The sequence below is a fragment of the Molothrus aeneus genome, chromosome 9 (genome assembly GCF_037042795.1).
Source record: "Molothrus aeneus isolate 106 chromosome 9, BPBGC_Maene_1.0, whole genome shotgun sequence".
Lineage (NCBI taxonomy): Eukaryota > Metazoa > Chordata > Aves > Passeriformes > Icteridae > Molothrus > Molothrus aeneus.
Genome location: NC_089654.1, coordinates 22,506,788 through 22,521,406, shown reverse-complemented (window position 1 = coordinate 22,521,406; position 14,619 = coordinate 22,506,788). Strand labels below are relative to the sequence as shown.

General features: G+C 43.5%; 1 protein-coding gene across 1 annotated transcript in view; it reads left to right on the top strand.

The window, feature by feature from the left end:
• CRB1 (crumbs cell polarity complex component 1) overlaps positions 1-14,619 on the top strand; it is a 100,336-nt gene that overhangs the window by 28,455 nt on the left and 57,262 nt on the right. The window contains exons 3-5 of the mRNA XM_066555632.1: positions 5,017-5,212; positions 9,046-9,185; positions 10,531-10,710. Coding sequence (XP_066411729.1) covers positions 5,017-5,212; positions 9,046-9,185; positions 10,531-10,710 — 516 coding nt within the window. The remainder of the gene's footprint in view (positions 1-5,016; positions 5,213-9,045; positions 9,186-10,530; positions 10,711-14,619) is intronic.

Below are 14,619 nucleotides of genomic sequence, written 5' to 3'. Positions count from 1 at the left end.
TGATTTTTCTTCCCTACTTCCTCTACTGGAAAGCATATAATTCTTGTTGGAAGACAGCTCCCTTCAAATTTCAAAGCTGTATTCAGAGCTAGGACTGTGAAAGGTAGCACACTGAATCATTAAAAGGAGAAAAGGGGAGGCATTTTAGTGATAGACTGCCAGTCAGGTAAGCAAAGGAAAAGAAATAGTCATACAGCAAAAAGGGGAGAAAAAACAGCTATTGCTTCAAGTGATTCAAATGAATAAGAAATAAGAGATGTGGTTTACAGCTCCATCCCCAAATCCCCATGCAGGAGGGGAAGTCAGAGGTAAAAAGCAGCTTTCCTGTGTCTAACACAGCACTCATTGGAAGGCAGCCCTTGGTTAATATCCCTTATGAGCACAGAGAATGTTATTTGAAGGAAGCTTGTTACCTTCCTGCCACCCCGCTGCTGCCAGGGGGTGTCGGAGCCCAGGCCAGCTGAGGAGAAAACTACACAACTGAGGGAAAGCCAAAGAGCAGAAGGAAGGAAAAACCTATTAACAACCAGCATGGTTACTCTGCAATGATCACATTCAGCCCAGACCTCCTGTTGTATTCAGGAAACTGTATTTGTTTAACTGGCGCTGTTAGTGGGGTCCAGGCCTGGATCCACAGCCCAGAAACTTGGTTTGAAAGAGCTGGAATATACACCTTAGAGACAAAGGGAGAGAAAACATAATGAAATAGTACAGCCCAAACAAAAAGAAATAAAAATTTAGTCAACACAAACTGCTGATGGAAACTCACTCTGCTGGAGTCACTCCTCTTTCATCATGAAATTCTGCTGTTTCCCAAGCTGATGCTCTCTTCTCTCACCAAAAAAATTCACCAAAGCTCCACACTTTCCACAAGCAGGGTTAAGAAATGAGGAGAGAACCAAGGAATGAGAAGAGGTCTAAAATACACAGCAGAAGGGGCTGCAGTGTTTTGACATACAGCTCCAACACTGTTTCCAGCAGCAAAAGAGACTAACCATAGGAATTCTATAGAGGAGTAGCAGACCATTCCTCCAGCAGTAAAACATCAGCTTTAAAAAGCTACTTAACAAAATGATTTATCAGAAGCATTATTTTTTGTTGTTTTTTGCACCTTGCTGTGAGTTGTGCTAAATGCACAAGCCAGAGGGATTACAGGATGAAAGCCTCGAGGTGTCCCCAGTGGCAATAAAATCCCTCATTTACCCTGTCAGGGGATCTTGCCAACCATTATTATCCTGGCCTGACACCATGAATTACTGTGGGAAGTCATCCAGCCTCATCTCATTTCCCTAAGATGTGAAAACAGGTTGTATCTCTTGATATGCAGGTAAAGAAGGTATAGTAAATCTATAGCTGCAATGTTAACCAAATGCATGAGTTACTGGCTGCTGCTGCTACTTGTTCCATGGACTATGACTGCTATTTTGTGTGATTGGTATGCTGCAGCACTTCTTAAAATAGCTGAGAAATGTCACACATAATTCTTACACAAATGGAAGAGGTTAGAATGCACCAAGAGCCAAAGACTGGAAAATTCAGCATGAAATCTGCAGTTTCTATGATAATGTTCTGCATGTGTGAAATTATTTACAAGGCATGTGTCACACAGCTGTTAAATAATGAAGTTCAATTGGTTTGTTGAAGTTTTGCTGGTTACCCTAATCAATTGCATTTTCTCCTCCATTGGACTAATTGCACTTGCTTTTAATTCACCCCAACAAAACATGGTGTAAGACCCTGTTATTACCCACAGCTACGTGCATTAATTACCTTGCTGAAACCAGTCCTCTATTGCCAGTGAACATTCCAGTGTGAACTCTCAGGAGTGCATGGCAGTTCCAAAACCCATTCTCAGGCTAAGACAGCAAGAGATAGCATTTCAGTGGCAGACAAAGTAGGTGCAGGGAGCTGGATTTGTTCTTTGTGCAATACCTGTTACGATGAGGTAACCATCGCTGCGACGACGTTTCTTAGAATTTGAGGAAATTACTCCTGATAGATCTCCAAGCTTTCATTCAGTATTCTCATCAATAATGTGCATGCTATGCAAATATTTAGAATAGATGCATCATAAATAAGTCTTAGGCACTTAAAGGCAAGCAGAGGCACAGCAGCTCTACCGTGGGATGGAAAACCTCAAGTAGAGATCTCACTTCCCAACAAGCTCACGTCTCTGTCATTGTGGATGTAACAGCGAACCAAACAGTCTATCCAACAGCAATTGCCAGCAGTGCAAAGCCTGTTTCCTTCCCCAGCTTTCCAGTTTCAAACCAGCACTCCCTACCTAGTGTCCTAGCCAGCCCAGGTATTCAGCTCTGCTGAGATGCCCAAGCTGAAAAGGGACAAGCCTTGATCAAAGAAATACAACTTCTCCCTCTGTCTAATTTTTGATGTAACTCTCTTCCTGTAGATTCAAGCCTGGTGCCTATAAATTAGCCATGTGACACTCTCCATCCAAATAATGGCACACAAGATTACTTTATACAGAATGAGGAATTTGGGGACAGCCCTCTGGACCTGCTGGACCTGAGTACAGCATTTTAGCACAGGACAGCAGAAAGGGTGACCTGCTTACCAATTTCCAGCCATATTAAGAATGTGCAGGTCCTCATGGAAGTACACTGAGCCTGCAAACCCCTAGTATCTTTGAGCAGAAAGTGATTTTACACTCTCTCTGTAGGCATGCAAGTTTGAAAACATTGGCTGTGTGTCCTTCATCCTCGCTTGCATTTACTTTTTATTGACTGGGGCTGTAGAAAGAAGTGCACAGTAAGACTCAGTGGAGAAGCAAGCAGTATAAGAAACAACCCCGATTCTTCAGAGAAACTGCAAAAGTTACGAATGTGACTTCTCCCCACCTTCCCAGCATTTCAATTCAAACCATTTGTGTGGTTTGGTACATGTAGGGATGCTCAGCCTGCTCCAGGACACCCCGGGTGCCTCAGCTCGTGGTGGTGCAGCCCTGTGCAATAACTGCGGCGGGGCTCCTTGGCACTCTCCTTCCCGCCTGGCATATGATATTTGGCATACAGCATATTTGTGACAGAATGTTAGACTGAGGTGAAAATGCAGATCTAATCTTTTCATCTCTCTTCTACACATCTAAGAAAGCCTGACAGCAGACTCAGCAGAGGCTAGGAAGGGATTCCCCCTGTCTGCATGGCAGATCGCATTGGCTGGATGCATTATACAGGGAGAAGTTTTCTTCTGAGGCAACATTGCCGAAGGCAGGTTACTGGGCTTGATAGATTAAAGACATGAACCAAAACAACAACGCTATGTTCTCATGTTAATTGTCAGGCTGTTCTCAGGCCTGTAGTTTTAAATTTGGCTGAGCTGAGGATCAGTTGAACAGGGCTTGTTTTGTCACATGATTTTTAGTGTTCGCAGTAAGCTGTTAACAAGCTCTGGCAGATTTACGGTCACTAGACACACTTCTGCAAACACATTGTTTATAATTACAGTGAATTCACAGGGCAATGACCACAGAGGGACTGCTTACTATATCTGCCTGTAATGTACATTACCATAAAGCCGTCAGAGAGCGTTCCTGGGCCGGGCTCTCGTGGCAGGCTCCCGCTGAAAGTAGTGGTTAGCTGAGCAGTGAACCTGAACTGGGGGCACGCCACTGGCAGCTTCCCCATCCACTATGTGGTCTCAAGGAACTATTTCTCAACTGTTGAAAATAGGAACTTGCACCTTAATGTTTAAAGACAACGAAAAATAGTTATGAGTCAACATCTGCAATTTTTGGGTTGGCATTTTAAGATCTTGCCCGGTACTTATCCATAGTACAGATTTTATTCTTTTAAAGCAAAGATGCTCACAAGCATCAAAATAAATTATTCATGATGTGCAGTGCTAAATATTATCAATCTCTGTGTTTTAAGAAAGATGCTCAAAGTTATAATGTACAAGTTTCATAGCAGTACAGAGCTGACAAAAGGAGCATAAAGAATTAGAGATGAGCTCCTAAATAAATTGCAAGAGTGATACCCATCATCCAACATGCCTGTTCCCACTGTTCAAAGAGTACTCTATCATCTTGTACTGAAAACTTCACTTTTACCAAAAAGAAAAAAAAAAAGAATCCATTCTCAGGGCTGCAGTTTTTCTTTCAAGCAGGAAATTCCCCTGTAAATTTTCCAACACTGTGGCTACTTCAACAAGCCAAATAAAAAATAAGAAAATTCGCTTCAAAGCAGCTTCTTCATTATAATTTGCCACTTTGCATCTGTTTTGTGGCTGATACTGTAGCTGCTGAAAAAACCTGACTTGGCAGTTGAAAATTATTTGAAAATATTACTCTATTGCTCCAAACACTAAGTGCATAAGCATACAAACTCCTGAAATAATCAAAGCTGCAAGATATTAGTTATTAAATTTTCTTAGTGTCTCCTGGTCTGTGCTAGAGATAAGAAAAAGGAGTGTATATGTAACCTCCCAACTATCACAAATAGCTGTGAAGTCACATTAGAACTGATTTAATTCTAGCAATTATCTCTGAAGAGCAGCTCCAAGATTCTGACCTGCCACAAACATAGCACCCCAGACCATTTACTTGCACATTGATAAGCCTTAAAAAAAATTAAGCAATAATCCACTGCTAAACAAAACACTTCCCAATAAATTCAAAAAACCTGTGCATTGTCCATTTAAAGGCCAACTTTAAATGGACTCTCATGAGATCAATAAACTGCTGGTCTCTTCTGTGTTATGTAAATAGGATAGTAGCATTGTTGGAATAAACTGAAAATTAGTTTGTCCTGTCTCCATGTTCAAGCTAACAGAAAAAGTAATTTTACCTATTTTTGTGAAACTGGCTTGTTCTTCTGTAAATTCTGCCAAGCCTTGAAAAAACTAGTTGTGCAAAGCACATTGAGGAGGAAATGCCTTTAAAAAGAGGCGACTGCATGAAGAAAAAAATATTATGTGACTATTGTACTTCAGGCAGTTCTTGCTGAGATTTCCAAAGCTGTCTCCTAAGCCTGGGGTTTATTTTCTCTGCTTTTGAAGGTACAAACTGTGAGGTGGAAATCGACGAGTGCTTGTCCCAGCCTTGCCTGAACGGGGGGACCTGCCACGATTCCCTGGGGAGCTTCTCCTGCTCGTGCGCGCGGGGCTTCCTCGGGGACCTCTGCGGCACCGACATCGACGAGTGCTCCAGCCAGCCCTGCCTGCACGGGGGACACTGCATGGATGGCACCAATGGGTAGGTGTGCCAGCCCTGGTGGGGCTCAGGGATACTGCATGGATGGCACCAATGGGTAGGTGTGCCACCCCTGAACAGGGCTCAGGAACACTGCATGGATGGCACCAATGGGTAGGTGTGCCAGCCCTGGGCAGGGCTCAGGGACACTGCATGGATGGCACCAATGGGTAGGTGTGCCAGCCCTGCCTGCACGGGGGACACTGCACGGATGGCACCAATGGGTAGGTGTGCCACCCCTGGCAGGGCTCAGGGACACTGCACGGATGGCACCAATGGGTAGGTGCGCCAGCCCTGGGCAGGGCTCAGCAACACTGCACGGATGGCACCAATGGGTAGGTGTGCCAGCCCTGGGCAGGGCTCAGCAACACTGCACGGATGGCACCAATGGGTAGGTGTGCCAGCCCTGGGCAGGGCTCAGCCAGGTGCCCCTGGGATGCCTCTGCAGGTGGGAACACTACAGGAGCCTGCCTGGCCTGGTAGCTCATCTCCTTCCACATTCTAGATTTCACTCCTTGGCCCTGCACTAATCTCAGTTTTGATTTGAAAACGATCAAAGAATGCCAATCTGGTTTCAGAGCCAAGAGGACAACAAAGCATTTATGGCAAAGACTGACTGAGAAGTGTATTTTTTGTACCTGTACTTTAAATATTTATAATACATTGTTTTCCTGGCTGTTAGTATTGTCATTTAGATATGAATTCTCTTTCTAATGCTTACCAAACTTTAGTTTCCAAGAAATATGTGAGACTGTACAAAACTGAATTTGCTGACAGCAGCTGCCCACACTGACAGACAGAAGGACTAGAAGAGAGGCAGAGAAAAACTGTAGTAACTGTAACCATAGTAATAGATATCATTAGGAAATGTGTCAGAAACTTTACAGGTATATTGTACAACACCTACTTGTTCCAAACAACCTGCAGTCCCATGGGCAAAAATTAACAACAGTAATTAAAAAAAAAAAAAAAAAAAAAAAAAAAAAAGAGAATACAAGGCAAAGGAAAAGTGAGATTCTCCCCCCACTGCTACTGGCTCCACACAGAGGTCCAAGTAGAGCTCTGGCATTCACTCACCAATACTGGATTTTCTGGCTCAGCACGAGCTTCCCAACTTGAACACACATATGTATATTAGCTCAGTCTGGAAGTTCCCCAGTGTATTCATGCAGGTGCTCCTCTTGCCAGTACAGGATTTTTCCTTCATTGTGTATTTTCCAGTTTTTATAAAGCATTTTTGAAGACTCTGGTGCCCCAAAAATCAGTCCAGAAGTCATGTCAGCAAAAGTTGTGCTTGCCTTGAGTGAGGGGGTAAGAGATCAGATTCTGGGAATGAGTTTTTGTGCAGTGTGGTGACATGGCACTAGCCTTGTGGAGCTTCTTTTCAGCAGCACTGAATGGCTCTGAGCAGGACAAAGCAATTTATTATTTCCCAGTGTAGCTAAAGCATGGCAGCAGTGAGAGGGGGTCACCTTGGACCTGAATCACTCAGACCTGTGTGGTAACCTCGAAGCCTTTTGAGGATATATGTGTGAGGTGAGCAACTGGGATGCTCATTCAGGCCAGACTTAATCCTGCTCATTCTTCTCCTGGCTTTTAAATCTGAGGTACATGCAAGACCAATTTTAATTGGCTTGTAATACTGCGGGATATCTGGAGAACAATTGGAGCTCTTTCTGTATTTGTTATGTGATGGAAAGGAACGGACAACAAAGCTATTCAAAACAGAAGGGTGTCCAGCAACTTCCTTTCTTTTGTGTATTTTTGGGGATAAATGAAGAATTGTGGTATTTAAGCAGGAGTTTTTCTTTTCTGACTAATCTACAGTACAGCTGAGGCTTTGGGTCTGCCAACAGCTCTCAGAGAAATGTGTACAAGGTAACTGATTTAACACAAAAAGCTGTAAATACAAACATCAAACAAATTCTCTCACAAATTCAGACTGACCTTCCAGTGATGTTTCATGACTGCAACGAAGTACAAGCTGATCTCTAAAAGAAAAAAAAACCAAACATTTTCACATAAGTAAACATTCTTATTTAAACTCAATAGTTTACAGACTTAGCTGGACTACAAAACCTAGTGTGCCTAGGCATAGAGGATATCCTGCATGATCCATGTCTTTTTTCCATAGAAAATATTCCCAGGAGCTCTAATGTCCATAGGAGATTCCATAGGAAAGAATGCCTACATGTACTGCTTTTTGCATATTGTGAGAACATCAAACAAGAAGTCAAAAAAAATGCTAGGTATCTAAATTATCACTCTTACTATAAAAAGCCATCTGCCTGCTCAGCTGTAGCCTGCTCACAAGCAGGGCACCATCCAGAATCCCTGAAGGTCAACAGCAATGTCAAATGCTAAAAGATACCCAAGAAAAAGGCACTCAGGTGGGGCTGCACATTAAGCAATGAGTTCTGGATATTCCTCCCTGCTCCACGATTCTGAACCAAAGGGAAAAGTAGCTGGGACACAGGCAGAAAAAAACACTTTCACCAAAGCTGAACAGCTGCACCATACTGAAGGTGCATGGGAGAAATGTGTGAAAAACTCAGCAGAAGAAGCAGACTTCAGGTTTGAGAACACACCTCAGAATGAAAATTACTTTTCTGATTCACATCTTCCTCATTAGTTTTTATATCTGAAATTCAAATGCCACCTGGTCCAAGTCATCTCTGGTTTTGATTTAGGAATAATCCATACACCAGTAATAAACTGGCCAGCCAGAAGTTTCTGCTTGTGCACACACTTAAACAGTGTAGTAAAAAGTTTACACTTTTTGGTCTGTTAGACTGCAGGAGCCAGTTGTTCTCTGATGTTGTTTTATGTTCAACAATTTCACTTTCTCTTCATATCTTTACTCCAAGTCTAAGACTTGGATATTAAGCACAGAAATTATCAAGTAAGTATACTTATATCTTGCTCAGCAAGATGCCCTAGGAATGCAATTGTACAATAATTTTGTATCACTTTAATGTAAAAGAAAATAGAAAAAGAAATTTTTGTTTCCTATAATTTTTTTAGGTCAAGATCATACAAGCCTGCACAGTTAACTTGTATCTTGCAAAAGCCTGTATTTTTATATGACATGTACATGTTAACTTTATACTTGATGACCAAAGAACAGGAATGATGCTTGTTATAGCACTCAGCTCTCTGGAAAAAAAAAAAAAGGCAAACAAAATTTCTCAGACATTACTGATATCTGCACGTTGCTAATTTCTATATGTACACTAGTTTGTTTACTTATGTTGTAGTCACACTGCTGTCAAAAGTATTACTGTTGTTATTGGGACTAAGCAAGCAATTGACATTTTTGTTCTGATCTAACAATAAAAGGCTGGTTTGCAAGGAAAAAAAAATTCATTTAGTCAAGGAAAAAAAATTTCCTTATTTTTCTGCCAATGCAATTTCTACCAGTCCAAGAGGAAGGGATACTAACACACTTACTTTCTCCTCCCTTTTCATTTTGTAAATAATGTTAATCCTACAAAATAAAATTTTTCTAAAAGCATTGGAAACGCCACAATTTTTTTTTTCTCCCAAAAATTAATAAAAGAAGAAGAAAAAAGAAGGGTCAATAATTCTCAGGGTTGTGCCAAAGCCAACTCACAAGCAGTTCTTTTTCCCCGGACAAAACCACATACTTCAGGGAAAAGCTCATTGTTGGTTCCCAATTGCTGTGGTTTCTCCTAAAGCACCAGATGGTGGTCTCAAGCTGGACTCAACCCTGTAAGCTGCGAGCCAAGGCTACACAAGAAGCCTGTGCATGTTTGGGCACAAAGCCCAGACCTCTTGACTTCCAGCCTGAGTGAACATTGCATTCTGTGTTGCAGGTACAGCTGCAACTGCACCGGGACTGGATTTATGGGCTCGCACTGCGAGACCCTCACTCCCTTGTGTTGGTCACAGCCATGCTACAACAACGCCACCTGTGAGGACCATGCTGACAATTACACGTGCCACTGTTGGCCAGGTAAGCTCCAAGTTTTCCTGTGCATGTTCCTTGAGTAGTAGTAGAGACTCTTCCCCCCCGATATGATAAAAGATTGAAGCTCCATAACTTCAACAGTCCTCTATGGCCTTGTGTTTACATGGGCTTCACTCATCACAAGGGAGAGCCCTTTGGGTAAGTTGCTTGCTTTTTCAGCTGAGAATGGATTCTCCTGTACAGCAGAAGTGGGCAAAACAAAAGGCATTATGGTGCCAAGACAGGAGATAAGTTAAAGCTGGGAGCCATCTCCCAGTTACTTAATCCTTCAAACTGTGTGACACATGCATCACTGCTGCAGCTGATGCTGGTTTTAGTCTTCATTAACCCAACCTTTAAACCAGTCTAAAAACTTCTGTCTGGCAGTGGGCAGTGAAACCCACAGGCTGTGTTCTCTACCAGCTGTTTGCAAACAGGCTCCACACCCCAGTGGGGGCACAGACCCTGTGCTCCAGAGGGACCACACAACTCTATCAGCACACAAACTACAAGAAGCCTCTCTAAGGAGTTTGTCTGTGAGCACAGACAGCACTGTGAGCCCTAAATGCCTCAATATTGTTGCACTACACAAGTCTTGGTGCAACAGATCAGGAAAATTAGGTAGAACCCTTCCCATTTTCCAGAATTCAGGGATCACTGTAGCACTTAAAACCTCCAGATGAAACACTTTAAAAACACCAAATTATTTATACTCTCTGCCCTCCTCCGCCTTCCCACAACTGAGAACAAATTACACCACAATGCAGTGCCTTATTACCCACACAAATCTCCACATCACTGCCTAAAAAAGACCCAAACAAATCCTTTATGGCACAGCTCAGCTCACTGATGTGGAGTAGCCACAGCAACGTCCTGCTGCCAAGGCCTGGCAGGGAGCTGCAAGCAAACACTTACAGCTTCAAGGAGCTGAGGCAAACTGCAGCCGTGTGCAGCTGCTGTTGACAGGGTGTATTTTGGGTCTGGAAGAGGAGAACAGCACACGGAATGACAGAACTGTAGAACAGTTTGGGTTGTAAGGGACCTTAAAGACCATCTAGCCTTCCTGCTCCTAAAAGGCACCGAGAAGAAATATGGAGAGGGAATGTGGTGACACGACCAGGAGAAATGGCTCCAAACTGAGAGTAGGCTTAAATTAGATATTAGGAAAAAATTCTTTCCCGTGAGGATGGTGAGGCCCTGCCTGGCACAGGGTGCCCAGAGAAGCTGTGGCCGCCCCATGCCTGGCAGTGTTTAAGGCCAGGCTGGAGGGAGCTCTGAGCACGCTGCTCTAGCGGGATGAGGGGCTGGAGCCCCAGAGTCACACCCTGACCTTGTGGCGGTGTCTCCGCAGGCTACGCGGGCTCCCGCTGCGAGGAGGACATAGCCGAGTGCCGCAGCAGCCCCTGCCTCGGCGGCGACTGCGTGGAGCGCTCCTGGGCCGGCCTCTACGGACTCGTCCCGGGGCTGCCGCCGGCCTTCCGCTACGACCGGGCCGAGGGCTACATCTGCCGCTGCCCGCCGGGCTTCGCCGGTAAGGGCCGGGACCGGGGCCGGGACCGGGCCGGGACCGGGCCGGGACCGGGGCCGGGGGGTGGCCCGCCAGGCAGGGCCGAGCGCGGCCCAGCGGAGCGGCACCGCTCCACTGCCCGCGGCAAAACAACCAACACTTGTGTGCTTGTGTGCACAGCTCTGTCCTTACAGGGCAAACAGAGTCGGATGTACAGCTAGCCGTGATCCTGGCAGAGATGCATCCAGACCTGCGTTTATTGCAGCGCAGCCAGCACTATTTAGCACGGCCGCAAACCGCTCGGGTTTGGATTGTGGGCCTGCAGTACTGTTCTAACTCCACCCACTTGTTCCTTCTGAAGAGAAAAAATAGTTAATAGCTATATTAACTTATCCAGCCTTCAGTTTCTCATTCCATTCATCTCCCGAGAAACTTACAAACTTAATTTGTCACGTGAAATACATGGCTGCTGTCTCCAACATAACAAGTACAAAAACTTATGGAGACCACAGTTTTCACTCTGAATCCTCTACTTATTTTTCTTCAGAGTGGCATCGAGACTTGTTTTTGTTCCAGCCCTTCCCCGTAAGTGTCCTTCCCTATGCTGTCACTAAGTGTTGCTGTTGTTCTTTTGTTCTGCGGAGAGACCACAGTCTGAGGCTTCAGCCGGGCTGTCAGCGTCTCCCCGCTGTCCCAAGCACCCTCACCTCTGCACGTGCCGCTGCTCTCTCTTCATCTCCTGTCAGGGATGTCCAGAGCTCCAGCTTCTTTGCCTTCTGTCGTGTCCTAATGGGGAAACTTCTAAGCTCTCTGAGAGAAACAGAAAGGCGCGTTTTGTTGATTAACCATCCTTTGTCCTCTCATTTCCTTATTAATTGCCTTCACCTGGCTTGTTTGTCTGATTTGGGTCATGATTCTATGGGGGTTTTTCGTATGGAGGACTTACTCCCAGTCTGAAACTCTTAACTGGTCTAGAAAAAAGTGTGTCAGAACGTATGTAAATATATCGATCTTGAATCAATTTTTTAATCTATAATCTCACCATTCACAATGCAGAACTCTCCAAAGAATGAGGGAGAGACAGTATTGGAGACCCTGAAATTTCTACTGACTCAGTATGCAAATTAAATTACATTTTTAGAAACCATTAGTAAGTTTAGTTCCATACATAACCTGTTGCTATCTATATAGCTTTCATGAGGAAAAAAAAAAAAAAAACCAGTTATTCTTACTAAACAGTTTGCCCACACTTTGGCAGGAAGACCATAATTAATCTTCAACAGGACACTTTATAGCAGTAGCCCTTCCCATTTCTCTCTGGCCTTTCTTCTTATCTCATGCAGCCTGAAAATAAAAAGTGCTCAAAATGAGCCTCAGCCTCCTTGGATGTCAGAAGCTTCAGCAGAAAACACCTATAGGCAGGACTGGAAGTGTTCACCTCTGATCTGGACAAGCAATTTTTCCAATTATAGCCAAATTATGAATAAGCCCCTAGTTTTAAATTAGAATTAAAGAAGATTTAAGATTAGAGTTGGTAGCAGTAGTATGATTCAAGGTAGCAGGTGAGTCCTTGATCAAGACCATTTACTGTATGGTGCTTATCTAATGGAGATGAACTAACAGCCAGCTGGAAAAAAGGTCAGATCCTTTCATCTGGATATCAGCATATTTCTCTGACACCTCAAATCCTACATTTCTGCAGTTGAAACTCAGGAGTTTTTCCAGCCTTAACACCTGAATTTTTGTATGTGCCTCAGATATAACTCCTCAGATTCATATTGCAACAGGAGAGAGATTTTATTTAATAAACCACATTCATTTTATTATGCCTCTATCCCCAGTAAAGCACTCATAATAATATTATAATCATACTTCACCAAAGCAGGCTATATGCATAAATAGTAATCCACATGCCCTGCTTTGCAAGGGCCTGATCCAAAAGCCATTGAAATCAGTGGAAAGATCTAATCAAACTGAGGATTGCTGTCAATATGTAACAAGCATCTTTGAACTTACTGGATAAGATTACAAACAAATTAGTGTAATTGAACTGAAAAACTGACAATTTCCACCTTTTGGACTACAGTTTTAAATCCAAGGGCAGGAGATAATGGAACTTAAACACATGTCTATGTCAGGATAAAATATTCTCCTCACAAACTGGGAGAAAGGAATAAATATTATCTGGAAGTATCTTGTTACAGATAGTGATTTTTTGAGGGACTTGAAAAATAGTCAGTAGTCCTACTGAAAGTCTTAAAAGGATCAAATCTGCAAGCAAAATTATTTAGACAATTTGATTTTAAAAATAAATATATAAATCCCAGTCTGGAGACTTTATCCCAGCTAGAAACTCTTTGAGGACATTAGATATTCCTTATCCAGATGTAAGATAGAAAATTTTAGCACAGGTTCTACAAAGGGTTAAACTTCTCCCGTTCCCTTTTAAATCCGTGTTTGTGGATACTCAGATTTCAAGAGGTCTCAGTACTTCTGCAGTAGCAAGCCCTAGCTTTTTTTATATTGCCTTGGCATGCTGGCCCCCTAGCACAACAGTACTTTTAATAAATTGGGCTTTCATTTAAAGGTCTTGTGATTTGTTGCTGCGAGGTAAAGGCAATAGTTACCCTAGAACTGTGTCCTTTCATACTGTGGATATATTGTATTGCTCTAGCACTGCACCTTTGTTAAAAAGGCTGTTATTTGAAAGGTTAAACTTTTCACTCCGCTCATGAAAACCTGTGAGAAAGGAGAAAGGCAGAGCTATGGATTTGGTAGTGACTCATTTCATCAGGTTGTAATAAACTTAACACCATGTCAAAATTAGAGAGCTCCTGAACTTGCAAGGTCTACTAAGTGACACATTCCAAAGTGAAACAACCCAAGGAGCAGGGAGTGTGCCAGGCAGGCAGGTCCTGCTCCTGTGCCTAAAAATCCAGGCTGCCCATGGTCCCCAGGCTAGGGAACAGTGCTGGGAGCAGGGATAAAGTCCATGCATTTTCTTTCAGCTCAGGGAGGATGAGAGCAGCAGAGCCCTCTCCCCTGGCTGCAGTCACACATGAGTGTTGGCTGCTCAGGGCCTGGCCACTGCTGCTGTCTTTTTCTCTGCTGTGTGCCAGCTGTGCCACCAGCACTGCTGCTTGCTTTGGCATCAGGAATTCCTAAATGGTTTTTGGCCTTTTCGTTTGTCTTGTTTTCTGTTTTTCCCTTTTAAATTTCCTTGGCCCTTTTCCCAGCCTGTTGGACTACTGCAAGAGAAAATGATATGATCAGACTGGTGTCGTATGCATATTGAATTCCTGCCATATGCATGGGGGAAAGAAACTGTCTCCCAGAGCCAGAAGATGAGGCAGATAAATGGCCAGTATGGGAGAGTGCTGAACACTCAGCTGAGTAAAGAAAATCTCACGCCAGACTCTGAACTGGGAACATCATGGGACCAGTATTAGAAACTGAATTATGAATTATTTGGGGTCTCACTCTGCACTTAGGCAGGGTGACAGAACCACAGAGCACACAGAGTTTCCATCTCCCTGCATGTCTGTAGGTGCTGCTGTGGGCAGAGCACCACCAGACAGCAGGGCAGACTGCGCCAGCCATCCTCCTCTCCCCTGGCCTCTGACAGTGTGGGACAGACATAAATATTGTGGGTAGTGGGTAGGACCATAGGCACATTACCACTAACTTGGAATGCTTAGAATGCATACATATATTTTTATAACTATAAAAAAATTATGCATCATCTTTACTTTTTAAACCTTTACCATCAGCACAATGATCACACAGCTGCCATCCTCAGCTACATAAAGCAGTATGACTTACAAAAATTACATCAAGCAGATTAATAATAAAGATCTCATCCTCAAAGTCCAAATTTTTATATTTTCATTTATTTCCTTATCTGTCCTTCAGCCATTCACACCATGGTAGTCA